At 58.0% G+C, this 13,577-nt stretch overlaps 1 protein-coding gene across 1 annotated transcript in view; it reads right to left on the bottom strand.

Annotated features, from left to right (window-relative positions):
* Window positions 1–1,820: 1,820 nt before the first annotated feature.
* SHANK3 (SH3 and multiple ankyrin repeat domains 3) overlaps window positions 1,821–13,577 on the bottom strand; it is a 388,749-nt gene continuing 376,992 nt past the window's right edge. The window contains exon 22 of the mRNA XM_082481020.1: window positions 1,821–2,627. Coding sequence (XP_082337146.1) covers window positions 2,084–2,627 — 544 coding nt within the window. The 3' untranslated portion in view covers window positions 1,821–2,083. The remainder of the gene's footprint in view (window positions 2,628–13,577) is intronic.

Genomic DNA, 13,577 nt, shown 5'->3' with positions numbered 1-13,577 from the left:
TGAGGGGCCGGGGCTGGGTGAGGAGGGGGCGCACGGGGCACCACGCTGGGGGACGGGGACGGCACCTCCACCAGCGCCGGGGCCGGCCCGGGTCACTCCGGCTCCCCCAGAGTCGTTGGGTGACGGAGTGGCTCCGGCCGAGCCCTGACGCCCCAGTGCCCCCATGACCGTGCCACCGCGGCACCGCCAGCCCCCAGCGGCGTGGTGGGAGCCAGCCCGGCCGCGGGACCCGCATGTCGGCCCCTTCCCGCTCCCGCCGGCCGCTCCTGAGGAGCAGCCCCAGTGGGACCCTCGCGGCGGGGCCGGCGGTGGCGGCGCAGGGCTGTGCCGGCGGCGGCGCGGTGCGAGCGCTGGGTGTGATGGTGGCGATTGTTCCCCGGGGACCTGGTGCCGCGGGGCCCGCGCCTGCCAGAGACGCCGGGTTCTGCGGGGTGGTGGAAGCGCCAGCTCCGTGCGTCTCTGCCCGGCGGGGGTGGAAGACTCGGTGTGTCCCAAAACCCAAGTTTTGTTTTGTGTTTCTAAATCTTTAAAATCCAGAGTGTCTGAAAGGAGCTGTTGGGTTTTTTTTTTTTTTGTGTTTTTTTTTTTAAAAAGACTTTAACATTCATTCAGTCAGTCGCTAAAAAGTCCCATGAGCCATGGGCGTCCCAGGGGAGGGGTGCAGGCACCGCCTCGCCAGCATCTCAACAAGTCTAGATATATAGATTTAGTAAAATTATAACAAAATCAGGTGGCTATAGCTATAGATATAGATATATAGATATTTGTTCTCTCTTTTCAAATATATAGCTGATTAAAAAGATGCAAAATAAGGATGACTAGGACGGAGTGGGAATCCTGTAGATCAATATCATCTCTTGTAGATCATCAGCTGCTCTCTATATAAATGCACGGAGATTATATATTATTCATCAACGCGTCCCCCTTGGAAACAAGACCCCAAACCAAGAGGAAATAAAACATCTCCCTCCCTCCCACCCCCCACCCCCCCCCCTTGAACGTTGGCAAAGCGTTTTCTGCTGGATTCCCCACCAGCCTCCCTCCGACATCCCCAAACATGCTTCTATCCATGCGGTTTCAGTCCCTCTCTCACCAGGGCACCCGAGGGCGGCAGGCAGAGCGCAGCACAGAGTCCAGGGCTAGTCTCTCCCGCGGGAATCGCTCTTCTGGCTGGCACGGCAAGGCTGGCTGCCCCCTGCGCGGGAGGGAGCAGGTCCGGCCGTCGCCGCAGGCGTCCACCCAGCCGCCACGCTGGGGCTGCCCTTCCTCGGAGGCCTCTGCGCGATGGAGCCCTTTCCCTCCGAGCACTGGTTGGGACCACCCGGCTCGGCTGGCCACCTCCGACCCCGGCAGGGACAGCCTGGCCGGGGCCGGGGCCACCACCGCGGCCGCGGTGGCTCCTGCCTGCTCTTCCCAACGCGGGCTGAGCGCCGGCGCCGGCCCTGCCTGCCTCCTGCGGCAGCCCCTGCCCTGCCCTGCTCCCACCGCGCCTGCCGGCTCGGGGCAGCTCGGGGTCTCCACGCCGTGGGCCGCCCCGACCTGCCCGCGACGCGGCACGCGCTGGCCCCGCTCGCCTCCCCGCCGCGCTCCAACCGGTGTCTCCCTGCCTGTCACACCTGGGCAACCTGGCCAGCACTTGGCCTACGGCAGAAGCCCTCTCTCCCTAGCCGGGGCTGGGCTCCTCACCGCACCGCTGGCCCTGTCCCGCTCCCCACCTTCGGCCACGGGGAGCCCGGGCTCGGCAGCCACGCGGTGCCTCGGCCCCTCCGGCCACCAGCGACGCCCCCGGGGAAGAGCACATCAAGCGATATACAGGCCAGACTCTCTGGGAGGAACAGAAACGAGGATGTATTTCATGCAACATTCCTTGTCCCGAAGGCGTCGCGGGGCTGGCGGGGCCGAGCGGGGCTCTGCCCGTGCGTGGCACGCCGGGGCGGTGTGGGAGCGGGCGGGAGCCCCTCGGCTCCGCGCCCTTCAGTGCAGTGCTCAGAATAGAAAGAGAATCAAAGTGGGTTTTATTAGTCTAGTAGAAACGCCCCCCCCCCGTGGTGGCTCTGGAAGAGGCCAGCGCTGCCTGGGACGGTCAGCTGTCTACCAGCTGCTTGAGCGCCCGCTCAATGTTCATCCGGTGCCCGACCCGGGTCACCCCCAACTCCACAAAGTCCTCCTTGGTGAGGGCGGGCAGGTGCGTGCCCTCTATCTCATGGTCCTCAAACTTGTCTCGGTGCTCCACCAAATTGATGCTTTCCAGCCAGTCCCCGACGTCGTACTTGTTCCACAGGTGGAGGGGTTTCTGCATGAAGGGCCGAGGCGGGTGGAGGGTGTGCAGGGGCGGCCCTGGAGAGGGGGACGGGGACGGGGAGCGGCTCCGGGCGCTCACGCTCCTCACCACAAAGCGCACCTCCTTGGGCTCGTGTGGGATGGAGAGGCTGGAAGATTTGAGGATGGTGGGAGGGGTCAGACCGTAGGGCCGGACGGTGCTGAGGGGCTCTGTCCGATCCAGAGCCGGCTTCACGGGGCTGGGGGTACGTCGGGTTACGGGGTAGCGACTGCCAGGTCGGACTGTGTAGGTGGTCCCGGAGCTCCGCTGGGAAATGGTGCTGAGTTCTCCTAAACTACTGAAAAGTCTGCAGAAAGAACGGTACAGCGAGAGAGAGAGGAGAGAGAGCAGAGGGCAGGGGTGAGGCGGAGGTCCCCAGACACAGGAGCACACACACAATATACAGGGGGGGCCGCTGGAGGGCTGGGCCAGCCTGAGACGGGGCGGGGGGCTCTGCAGCGCTCGGGGGACTCGGCTCGGAGCAAGACCTTCTCGCGAGCCCTGCCGGGGCTGGTCCAGAGGAGGTGGAAGAGGTTCAAGCAAGCATCTCCTGTATCTCCGGCCAAACCTGCCCTAGCTGCCACCGCTCTGACGCCCGCCGAGACCTTACCTGGGGGGACCGTGGCCCTGCAGCCCGCTGGGTGCACGCAAAGACCCGCTGCAGCTGAAGACCCTGCGCCTCGCCCTGCTTCGGCTGGTCGGCAAGAAGCTGCGGCAGAGCCGCACCGAAGCCCACCGGCCCCACCTCCCACCGGGGACCCCCGTCTCCCCTCGCTAACCGCACTTCGTCGGCGTGCTCTTGGGTCCCACCACGGACTCGGCGCAAACCAGCGCTGCCAGCCCTTTCCCGGGACAAGGGGGAACCTTCCGGCGTCTCCCCAGAGAGTGGTGTGGGGACGGGAGGACCATCCCTCCACCCCAAGGATGGAGATCCCTGATCGTCACCCGAGGGCGGTCAGCTCGTTAGTGTGGGCTGAGGTGCCTGGACTGCTCTTCCCCTTGCACTGCGCCATGTCCGCCTCCCTGGCCTGCACCCTGCGTCGCGGTGGGCGCAGGCCGTGGCGCTGGGCAGGGGACAACCCCTCCTGCAGCCCGGTCCCTCTGCTTCCCTGCCACCCTCCAAGCTCTGCCCTCCCACCTCAGGGCCCTCCTGGAGCAGATGGACACTGGAAGCCTGTTGCTGGCAAGAGGAGTCCAAGGGCTACAGTTAATGTCGTACACCCACTGCCACTAACGCGCACACCACACAAGACCAACACTTCTGGGAGGTTAATGAGCACTAACGGTTTCTTAGAGAGATGGCTCCAAGAAGATGAGCTGAACACGGATATGAAGGTCTGGTCACAGTCTGTGGGCTCACACACATTTCCTCTTATTCTTATTTTCCTGCCGCGATGGCACAGAAAGCAGCAGGTTAGAAAGAAGCATGGTGATGAATCACGTTTGGGAAGCTCCATCAGCGAGGAAGAGCTGAAGGACCTCGAGGGCTGCGGGACGAGAGACAGAACGGAAAGTGACAGTACAAACCACGGTGTCCTGCTCAGAGGGCCGGCAAAGGATCTCCGCTCTCTACTGGATGTGACGACAGGAGAGAAAGTTCTGGGTCTACTGACAGACCCCGGGAGGGGGTGACTGGGAGGCACCGATGCCGCACGGCCACGGAAAGGCCAAAGAAACACGGGAAGATCTAAGGTGTGTATTTCTCACAGACATAAGGATGCATTCGTGTCATCACAGGAGACACTGCTACGCTCTCACCTGGAATTCTGAGCACAGTTCTGGTCACTTGTGCTCAAGAAAGGTAAATGTGAACAGGAATGGCTGCGGACACGGCAGCCGCTGTGCCAAAGGCGTGTTTAACCTGCCCAAGGTGGGACAGAGGGGGAAATCGCTGCCAGAGTCTGTGAAAGAAGAAGAGAGGGTTCAGCTGGAGGGTGCTGAGCCCTGGGCAAGCGCACTCCTCACCGAAGCGCTGGATGCCCGACGGCTGTCCGGCAGCACGGGCCTCGCCGGCAGCGGAGACACAGGTCCCACAGAGACCCACGTCCCGCGTGGCTGTGCTGCGAGGCCTCCCTGGCTCTCGGCACAGTTCCTTTGTTGTTTGGCGGCTATTCCTGCTCTCGGGGAATGGAACTGCCGGAACCGCATGTGGAAATCAACTGTGTGCCCAAGCGTCCACAGCTGGCATGTCCTTGCAATGACGGGGCAGTGGTGCCGCGGCAGACCTCCCTGGGCACGGCTGGTCAGCAGATGTAATCTGTAGGTCTGGTCTCCTCTGCAGAGCACCGGCTTGCTCAGCGCAACGCCCCGTTGGCAATGTGCCGTTGGCTCTCCAGACCTTCAGCTGCGCTGTTCTGCCAACCCCGCGTTACGCTGCAGACAGCCCACCGGCCTCTGGTGTCCTGTCCAGCTCTGGAAGCTGACTTCATTGTGGGCCATCAGTCCAATTATTTGGCCAACAGGCACTGACTTCATCCTGTTCTGAAGCCAGGTAGTTTTTCTGACTGTGATGGTTCACACGCGGCACCTCAGCACCGTCTCCCTTCCAGGGACTTGCACATTACCCACAGCGACGACATCTGCTTGGAAGTTTTTTTCCTGGATCACTGCTCCTCTTCATTGCAGGTTCGTGTTGGCGTATCATGCGCTTTGCCCGAGGAATACGCACTGACCGAGATGTGTACCCCCCCGCTGCAGCCAGGCTGAGGCCAAGTGCCGCCACGTTTTAGGACGCTGCTATTGAGGACTTCAGCTTTGACAGGTTTCGTGAGCACTATGGCGTTGTCCACTTCTCCCTTAGGCAACAACAAGTCAATGTAACTGTGGAGCTTAATAAGGCAAATGAAACGCTTTCTTCACTTTCCATTTCTGGTGGTGCTCCAGCTGGGCCTTGGAAGACCAGCGGCCTGGAGATGGTGGGATTGCTGGTGGCCACAGGTTTCCCTGTGAGTTGGGACGTGGAGGCTCCAATCACCGTTGTAGGGCTGCCTTCAAGCGTGTCTTCTCTGAACACGTGAAATCCGGGTTCTGGCAGCTCAAGCCCTGTCCCGCAGAGCTCGGTGGTGGCAGTCTGTCAGCAGCAGCAGTAGGTCGGTTGCCTGGGTTGCTTCTTCAGCGTAGCCAGAAAAAAATAGCCTTTTGAGATGCAGAAGACATGCCCTGATTGGGGCACCACAGCACGCGCCTGGAACTGACGGGAGTCAGCAAAGAGGGGGAACAGGTCTCACGGGGAGCGGTCCCACAAGCAAAGAAACACCAGCCTGATGAAAAAGGAAGTTCTAACTGAAGAAAGAGGGATTACGCATTTGTAGGACAGCTAATTAAGCCATCTGGGAATACTCTTACTGAAGGTATTAAAAAACAGATTTCTTGAATGAGTCACTAATGGACAAAGATTCTTCCTTTGAACTCTATCTCAGTCCAAATTTCTTCAAGAGTAACAAAGGCGAGGACAGCTTCAGCAACAGAGGTAACGCACTTCTAATCACTCCAAAGAGAAATGCTTCACTTTTGCTCGGCACGTCTTTTGTGTTGCTGCTCTTGGCTTCCAGGTGTTTTCATAGCGGAAAAGCATCTCCTTCAAAAGCATCTCCATTGCTGTTCATTCCAACTGCATGAAGGACTCGCCTCCTGTGATGAGCCACCTTCGCTCACTGGTGAGACAGGAGACTCCTCTCGTGACTCTCCACCGGTGCAGAGCTCGGCGCTGTGACCACGGCCAGGCTGTGCTTTAGGGCCGGGGCTGGAGACTAACCCTCTCTCTCTTTGCGTGAAATGCAGACGGACACGCTGAGGCTTCCTGCCTAGAATGGCGCCTGCACAGACGACATGACACCTCTACCGCTCCCATTTTGAAAGCATTTCGTATTTCAGAGTTGTCTCATCCGAAAAGGGAGGACAAAGGGGAGGAGTACAGAAAGGAAATCCCTCTGGATAGCCCCCAAACCAAAAATCAGAAGCACTTGTGCCACATGCACCACGGAAATAACACAACTGCCAAAGAGGACATGAACTCACTGGCACGAGATGGATGCTCTCACAGGCCGCTTTGCCAGTGAGAACGGTGCCCAGGGGAAAGCAGCACTTCCCAGCCCCTGCCCGCGCCCCAGCTCCTGCTGACAGGCTCCGTTCAGATGAGTTTTCTTTTGGTGGACGGCCGGTGAAGGGGCACGGGCCTGTTTCAAAAGCTGTAAGGAAACACGCATCTTCACAGAACCCCATTGACCAGATGGCCAAGCGGAGCCTCATCATGAAGGAGCCAGGAAAGCCCTTCGCTCCTGTCCCGCTTTCTGCTGGGACAGAGTTCATTTTCTTTCCAGTGGCTTCTGCGTTCCAGATTTGGTATGACAGGAACGTCGATAATGCATACTGGTTTAGTTGTTGCTAGGTGATGTTTATACTATTCAAGGACTCTTCTCAGCTTCCCACAGAAGCCAGGAAGGAGCACAGACAGAAGGATGGAGCGGCCGGTGGAATATTCCATACCACAGACACCACGCTTGGCATAGAAACGGGGGTTGGCCGGGGGGTGGAAATCGGCAATCACTGCTCAGGACGGGCTGAGCAACCAATTCACCGGGTGGTGAGAGGGACTTGTGTTGGACTACTTTAACTTGTATATGCTTTTACCATTCTTATTGTTATTTTCCTTTTTTCTGTTATTCTTCTACTCAACTGTCTTTATCTCAACCCATGAGGGTTTTTTCCCCTTTCCTTCCCCCTCCTTTTCTCCCTCTTCTCCCTGCCCTTCTGGGGGGAAGAGGGAGAACTGCGGGAGAGGCTGCGTGGCCCCGGCTGCCGGCCGGGCTGGAACCACGACACCTCCCCGGAGCCGTACGCGCTGCGCAGAGAGCGAACCCCCGGCTGAGACGCAGCACTGCCGCCACCGGCTCCGACAGCGGGCACGGCACCAGCGGCAGGCAGAGCTGCGCTACCGGCAGACTGAGGAGCTGTTCTCGGGGACCATTTGCCAACCCACTGCTCTTCCTTAACTACTGAATTTCGGAAAGAAATTTGTTCCTGGCTCTCAGCACAAGAATGCAAAAAGAGGACAAGCTTATCCCCGTAGAGAAAGCCCACAGGGAAGAGGGCACCCAACAGCGCACGTGGCTTATCTGAAGAACTACTGAGGAGAAGGATTTTCACTGAAGGCGATCTAATTTCCTGCTGTCATTTTTTCTTAGGACTCTCCTAGCGCAGCCAGCACTTTCATTAGGGAAGATAAATCTGGCACTTCTGGGTTCCTCTCTGTCACAGCAGAGAAACAAAGGGATGCTGGGAGGGAACACTACAAAACAGATACGAACAAGCGGGGTTACTGTCCCTCCTGAAGGCAACGCAGTAGCTCCACCAGCGTCTGGAGGGCTGGTGATGCTGAAGGAGCACTGGCCAGATGAACACAAGATTGAGCAAACCAAGAGAGAACTGTTAAATTTTGTAACTTTAAGGGCTGCCACCCTTCTGCGTGGAGTGTCCTGAGCAGAAATAAATGTGGAACCTATGGCAGCGCTTATGCACGAAGTCCTGCGCATCGGGCAGCTTGGTCCTATGGATCATGGTCTGCAAAGAGCGGTTACCTCAGGCACAGCTCTCGTGTTCTTGGCACACGTCAGACTTGCACTGCATAGACAGCTCAGCGGCGCTGGACACCGCAACTGGTCTAATGCTTCCCGAAAGAGCTTTCACAGGGGTCGGAGACTTTATGAAGGGGCCTTGCAACCGCATCGGGCATCAGCAATAAAGCTGATGTTTTCCGAAAGCACTGCACGAGTACAGCATAATCAACTCGTACCTCCATGCACGAAACAGCTCTGCCGCAGCGGTGGTGCAGCAGCTCAGACTAGTGTCCCCCCTGCCCAGGAGTCCCAGGCAAACGTCCCAGATCTCCACATTCTGCCCAGATGACATTTCCCACGGGCAGGTACACATTCTGGGGAGAGCCCAGGAGCTGGGCACCTCTGCACCCCGTTTCTGAGAGGATGGCTCCTTTGGAGCAGACTGCAGGTCTGTTCCCCCCAGGAAGGCGGCCAGGAAGAGTGCCAGAAGAGATCAAGACCTGGTAACTCGGTGTTTGGGGAAACAGCCCGCATGGCACCAGGCAGGAGAGCCTTCCGGCCGCCCTGCGGTGTTGGTGGGGAAGGCGAGCCACGCGCTCGGGCAGAAGGAGGCTAACGGGGGTATCTGCAGGAGCTTCACCTCGCGCTGGCTCTCCATCGAAGCAGGGGCACCTCGCCTGTGCTCAGCGCCCTCGCCCGTCAACGAGGAGGCAGCTCAGCATCCAGATGGCAATCCCTCTTCTTTTCCTTCCACAGCCCATCCGGTTGTTACGGCAACCAACGGCCTTAGTCTAAGCCTAATATTTGGCAAGTGGCAGCCCACTCTTGATGCCTGTCTTGGCTTGAAGCCACTGTCTGGGTGCTCAGCAAAGCGGTTGCCATAACACCACAGAACTCCCGTCTTCAAGGAGGAGGACCCCGGGAACGATGGGCTGTGCGGCCTCACATCAATCCCTGGGAAGATAATGGAGCGAATCATCCTGGAAACCATTTCCAAACATACGGAGGTCAAGAAGGTGACTGGGAGCAGACAGCACGGCTTCACGATGGGGAACCGTGCCTGACCAACCCGGCAGCCTTCCACGACCAAATGACCAGGCCGGTGGGTGAGGGGCGAGCGATGGGTTTTGTTTATGTTGACTTCAGCAAGGCTTTCAAAAGCATCTCCCATAACATCCCCGCTGACAAACTGGTGAAGCGTGCACAGGACAAGCGGAAGGTGAGGTTGACTGGGAACCGGTTGAACTGCCGGGCCCCAAGGGCTGTGGTCAGCAGCACGGAGTCCCGCTGTGCACACGTGTGGTGTACACAACCCCCTGGGGTTGGTATTGGGGCCAATACCTCTTGATGTCTTCACTAACTACCTGGATGATGGGGCAGAGGGTGTCCTCAGCAAACGGAGCCCACAAACACCTCGTGCAGATGACACTAAGTGGAGGAGCGGCTGATACACCCCATGGATGTGCTGCCCCTCAGCGCGCCCCCAACTGACTGGAGGAATGGGCCCAGAGCAATCCCATCAAGTTCACCAAAGGGAAACGCCAAGTCCTGCACCTGAGAAGGTGGGAACAACTCCACCCACCAGCGTACGCCGGGGGCCGACCAGCGGGAAAGCAGCTCTGCGGAGAAGGACCTGGAGCTGCTGAGAGACACCAAGTTGAACGGGAGCCAGCAACCAGCCGCTGCGGTAGAAAAGGCTGCCGGTGCCCTGGGCTGCAGCAGGGCCAGCACCGCCAGCGAGTCGAGGGAGGTGATCCTTCCTCTCTGCCCGGCGCTGATGGAGCACACCCGGAGCACTGTGCCCCACTGGCTCACCAGTACAAGAGAAACAGGAACTGACTGGAGAGAGTCCAGTGGAGGGTCACAAAGACGATTAAGGTACTGGAGCATCTGACACAGGAGCAGAGAGCGCGAGGGCTGGGACTGCTCAGCCGGGACCAGAGCAGGTTCAAGGGGACCTCATCAGCGTGTGTAAACACCTGACGGGAGAGGGAAGCAGATGGAGCTGGACTCTCGTCAGTGGTGCCCGTGACAGGACAAGGGGCAACGGGCACAGACTGAAACACGGGAAATTCCATCTGAGCATACGAAGTCCTTTGTTCGCTGTGAGGGTGAGTGAGCCCTGGCACAGGTTGCCCAGAGAGGTGGTGGAGTCCCCGTCCCTGGAGATATGAAAAACCTGACGGGAAAATGTCCTGAGCACACCGGTCTAGGTGGTCTGCTTGAGTAGGGGGGAGGACCAGACGATCCGCAGCCATTCTGTGAGTCTGTGAATTGAGACCATGGGGGACCAGCACAGACCTGCGATCAGCCAACAGCCGATGCCTCGCTGAGAAATGACGGGCAGAAGCGCATTATTCCAGGGCCTTCCGCTTTGCTGGAGCTGCCCAGTGGCAGAGCTTTATGGAGGGAGCGCTTGGCCTGACAGACCTTTCTCTGGACCTTCCTACAGACCTTCCGGCCAGTGTCCTCAGCCTTCTCCGGCGCACGCGCAGGCAGCAAACAGCAACACGGTCCCGCAGCACCATCAGCGCCCCACTTTCCCTGCCAGCCCCCACCATTTCAGTATCAGCTTTCTCTCCTCTCTGCCTACGGTGCAGAGAACATCGCCAGCATCAGATGGCCACAACTCACGGGCACTGTGCTCTTTGGCCTGCAGAATTTAGCTTTTGCCCTCAGCTGCCCATCTCTTGACATTTATTAGCACTCAACTCTCTGCTATGGCCCAGGTCCCTCATTCAGCTTGGCTCATTTCCCTCTTGTTCTTAACTGTTCGATCTATGTTCAATGTCCCCTAAAACTTCACGTTTTCAGCAAATCATGGATTCTCATTAATCACAGTGGTTTTCATACAATTAATAAATCTATTAAATGAAACGAGACCCTCCTACAAAATATCTGACTGGGAATCGCTATTATGTTTTCCACAATGAAAACCGACAAGCTACTTCTGCTCTTCATTGCTGGTATTTTTTTTTCTCTGAAAAACATGTCCAGACTGAAGTCTTCTTACTCTGAAAGAATTCCTCAATATTAATCCCTCTCCTACGCCTCCGATGCGCAGCTCCTGAGCCACAGCCTGGAACGAGGACTGCTGACACCGCTCCCGCGACGGGGCAGCCGGCAGGAGAGCACGCGCTGGGCTGCCCGAGACCGGCCGTCCCGAGGAGCGCCGAGCGAGGAGCAAACACAGCTCCCTCCAGCCAAAGCGGCTTCAGAGTCAGAGCACGCTGCGTCCAGCTCGCGTCTCATCGCGGTCTCTGACCACTGGTAAGGCAGCAAACCATGACCACCCCACTCGTAATTCTCCGTCTGGGGAGGGGAATGCCGAGCAACCCACGGCATCCCTCGCGCGTCGCGGGAGGTGCTCAGCCACCGTGCAGGCAGCACGCCAAGGCCTCCCTCCGCGACGAGCGCGGCCCTGCCCACGCTGAAGAAGTGGAAGACACTCAGGGCACTGAAGCGGTCTGCAGAGGACAAACCTCCCTGCAGGTGGACCACTGACGCACCGCTGCACTGGGGACCCGTTAGAGCCAGCGTCTCCCGCGTCCATGTCACACCATGCCGTGACGCAGAAAACGGAGGGGAGAGATTTCAGTTTCTACACTGAAGAAGTGAAGTTCTTCCAGACTTCCCGAGTCTGCCTGGGACCTGAATTCCTTCTGCTTATTGCAAGAGCAGACAGGGGAAGGAGTCCCAGAACTAGCTCAGATTCAGCACCTTCCTTGGCTCTGGGGGATGACAAAGAGATGGGAAAGCTGATTCCCACCGCTTGAGCAGAAAGTGAACACGCAGCAACCAAGGGTGCGAACCAGGCCAGCTCTCCGCTGCCAGTCGGATGTTCAGCAAGAGATCCTCATTTGCCAATGCAAGTTTTTAACAAACCCTAACGCCGGACCATGTAGGACCAGGGAAGTTTGTAGCTCACACTCAGGACTGCAGGACAGCAGTGCAGTGATGCGGCCAGGAGCGCCGTGGGCACAGGAGCTACAAGTGGGAGAACGCTTTACAGCACAGCAATAGACAATTACTTTTAATAATCAGAGTAACATATGAAGATGCTTAAGCTGTGACTTTCTCCATGCCATAGCACAGGGCTCCTGAACCGCTGCTGGGCTGAGCTGCGGCGGCGACCCTGCATGGGCAGAGCCGGCTGTCGGGCCGGGCCGGGCGCTGGAAGCAGCCGTGCGTGTTGCAGCCAGGAGAGCCGTGACCCACCACAGCAGATCCCGGCAGCGTGGTTGAACCCTGGTCTGACCCACACAGCCAGCCCGGCGCATCGCAGAGGAGGGTCAGGGTCAGGGAACACCGTCAGGCACAGAAAACACCGACTATGAAACACTCTGTGCAGACCAGCGGGGACGGGAAAATGAACAAACCCGTGGAAGGCAAAGGCAAAGACAAGCAGACATGAATGGGAAAGAAGGCCCATGCGTCAGGCTGGAAGATGGTGCGGACCCGACGGAAGCAACACAGGAAGACCCGTCCGTTCCAGCGCTGGATGCCTTCAAAGCACAGCAGGCAGCGCTGCGTGCGCTGCTGGGAAAGGCCTGAAGGGACCACCAGTGGGGGCCTGAAGCTCTTCTCACCTGAGGAACATCTCAGACTGACCTGGAGGAAGCTGCACTAGGCTTAACGAAGGATTTTCTGGATTCTTGTCTAATCACTTTAAGCAGAGTATGAAAAACCACTCCAGAAAGCTGTGGCGATTGTCACCGTTTGACCTCGTTATGGGAGGACAAAGCGGAAGGTCGAAGCAATGGGATGGTACCACTGACGAAACTGTTGCTCCTGCTACTACTATTCATTTACCATCTCGTAACAAATAACAGTTTGTCTCTTCTCCACTCTATCGAAATTCCTCCATGTGGGAATAGCCTCCCCCCACAGGTGTGCCACTGATGGGAAAGGAGCCCGGGAACTTGTGACTTTTCCTTGAGCTGCCGTGGGGAGCAGCGTGTGAGTGTCGGGGGATGACAAGACGGGGAACCCTGGCCGGTGCCTGGATAACAGAAGGATGAAGCTGCTGCTCTGAGGCTTTGGGTTTTGTTGCAGTGCAAGGACGAGCGAAGACCAAGTCCTGAACTGGTGTCAGCTGAGAAGACGGCATTCACCTCTGGACTGTCCACTGCCCCGGGTCCTTCTGCGAACACACTGCCCTTCTTAGGGAGAGTTTCCGGTCAGCCTGGCACGGTCAGATGAGAGCAAACTGCACTTCTGCTGGGTTTGTTCATTTTTTTGCTCTCCCAAACTCTGTGTAAGATGTTATCCCAATAAAACGCAGAGGCTGGATTTGGGAAAAATCAGCCAGACATGAAAACTTTGGAGGTACATTCCCTTTTGTGGCTTCTCAATGTAATGCCTCCTCCCCGTTTCAAAACTGCCTTTGATTTTCTCTCTCACTCTGTAATTTCGCTCTTCTCTCTGATCACACTCCTGCAGCCAGGACAGCGGCCACCCTCGCTGTTCACTGCTAGAGCATTTTCCCCTGACCTCGAAAGAGTGACTGACCTTCCCAGCTCACCGCACTGTCCTATAAACTCCAGCAGGACCCGACTCTGGGGTCAGAACAGCCGGCTCCATCTTCTCCTGAGCTCCAGGCTCAGTCACAGGTGTCGGACCGGCAGCAGAGTGCCTCTGTGCCCAGCGGCCTCCGCACAGAAGAGGACGGGATGGCGAAAGCCACCAGCTGCTGGCAGAGC

Source organism: Vanellus vanellus (genome assembly GCF_965231255.1).
Source record: "Vanellus vanellus genome assembly, chromosome: 1".
In the NCBI taxonomy this organism is placed as follows: domain Eukaryota; kingdom Metazoa; phylum Chordata; class Aves; order Charadriiformes; family Charadriidae; genus Vanellus; species Vanellus vanellus.
The sequence above is the reverse complement of the archived record's forward strand: the minus strand, read 5'-3'. Positions and strand labels throughout refer to the sequence as shown.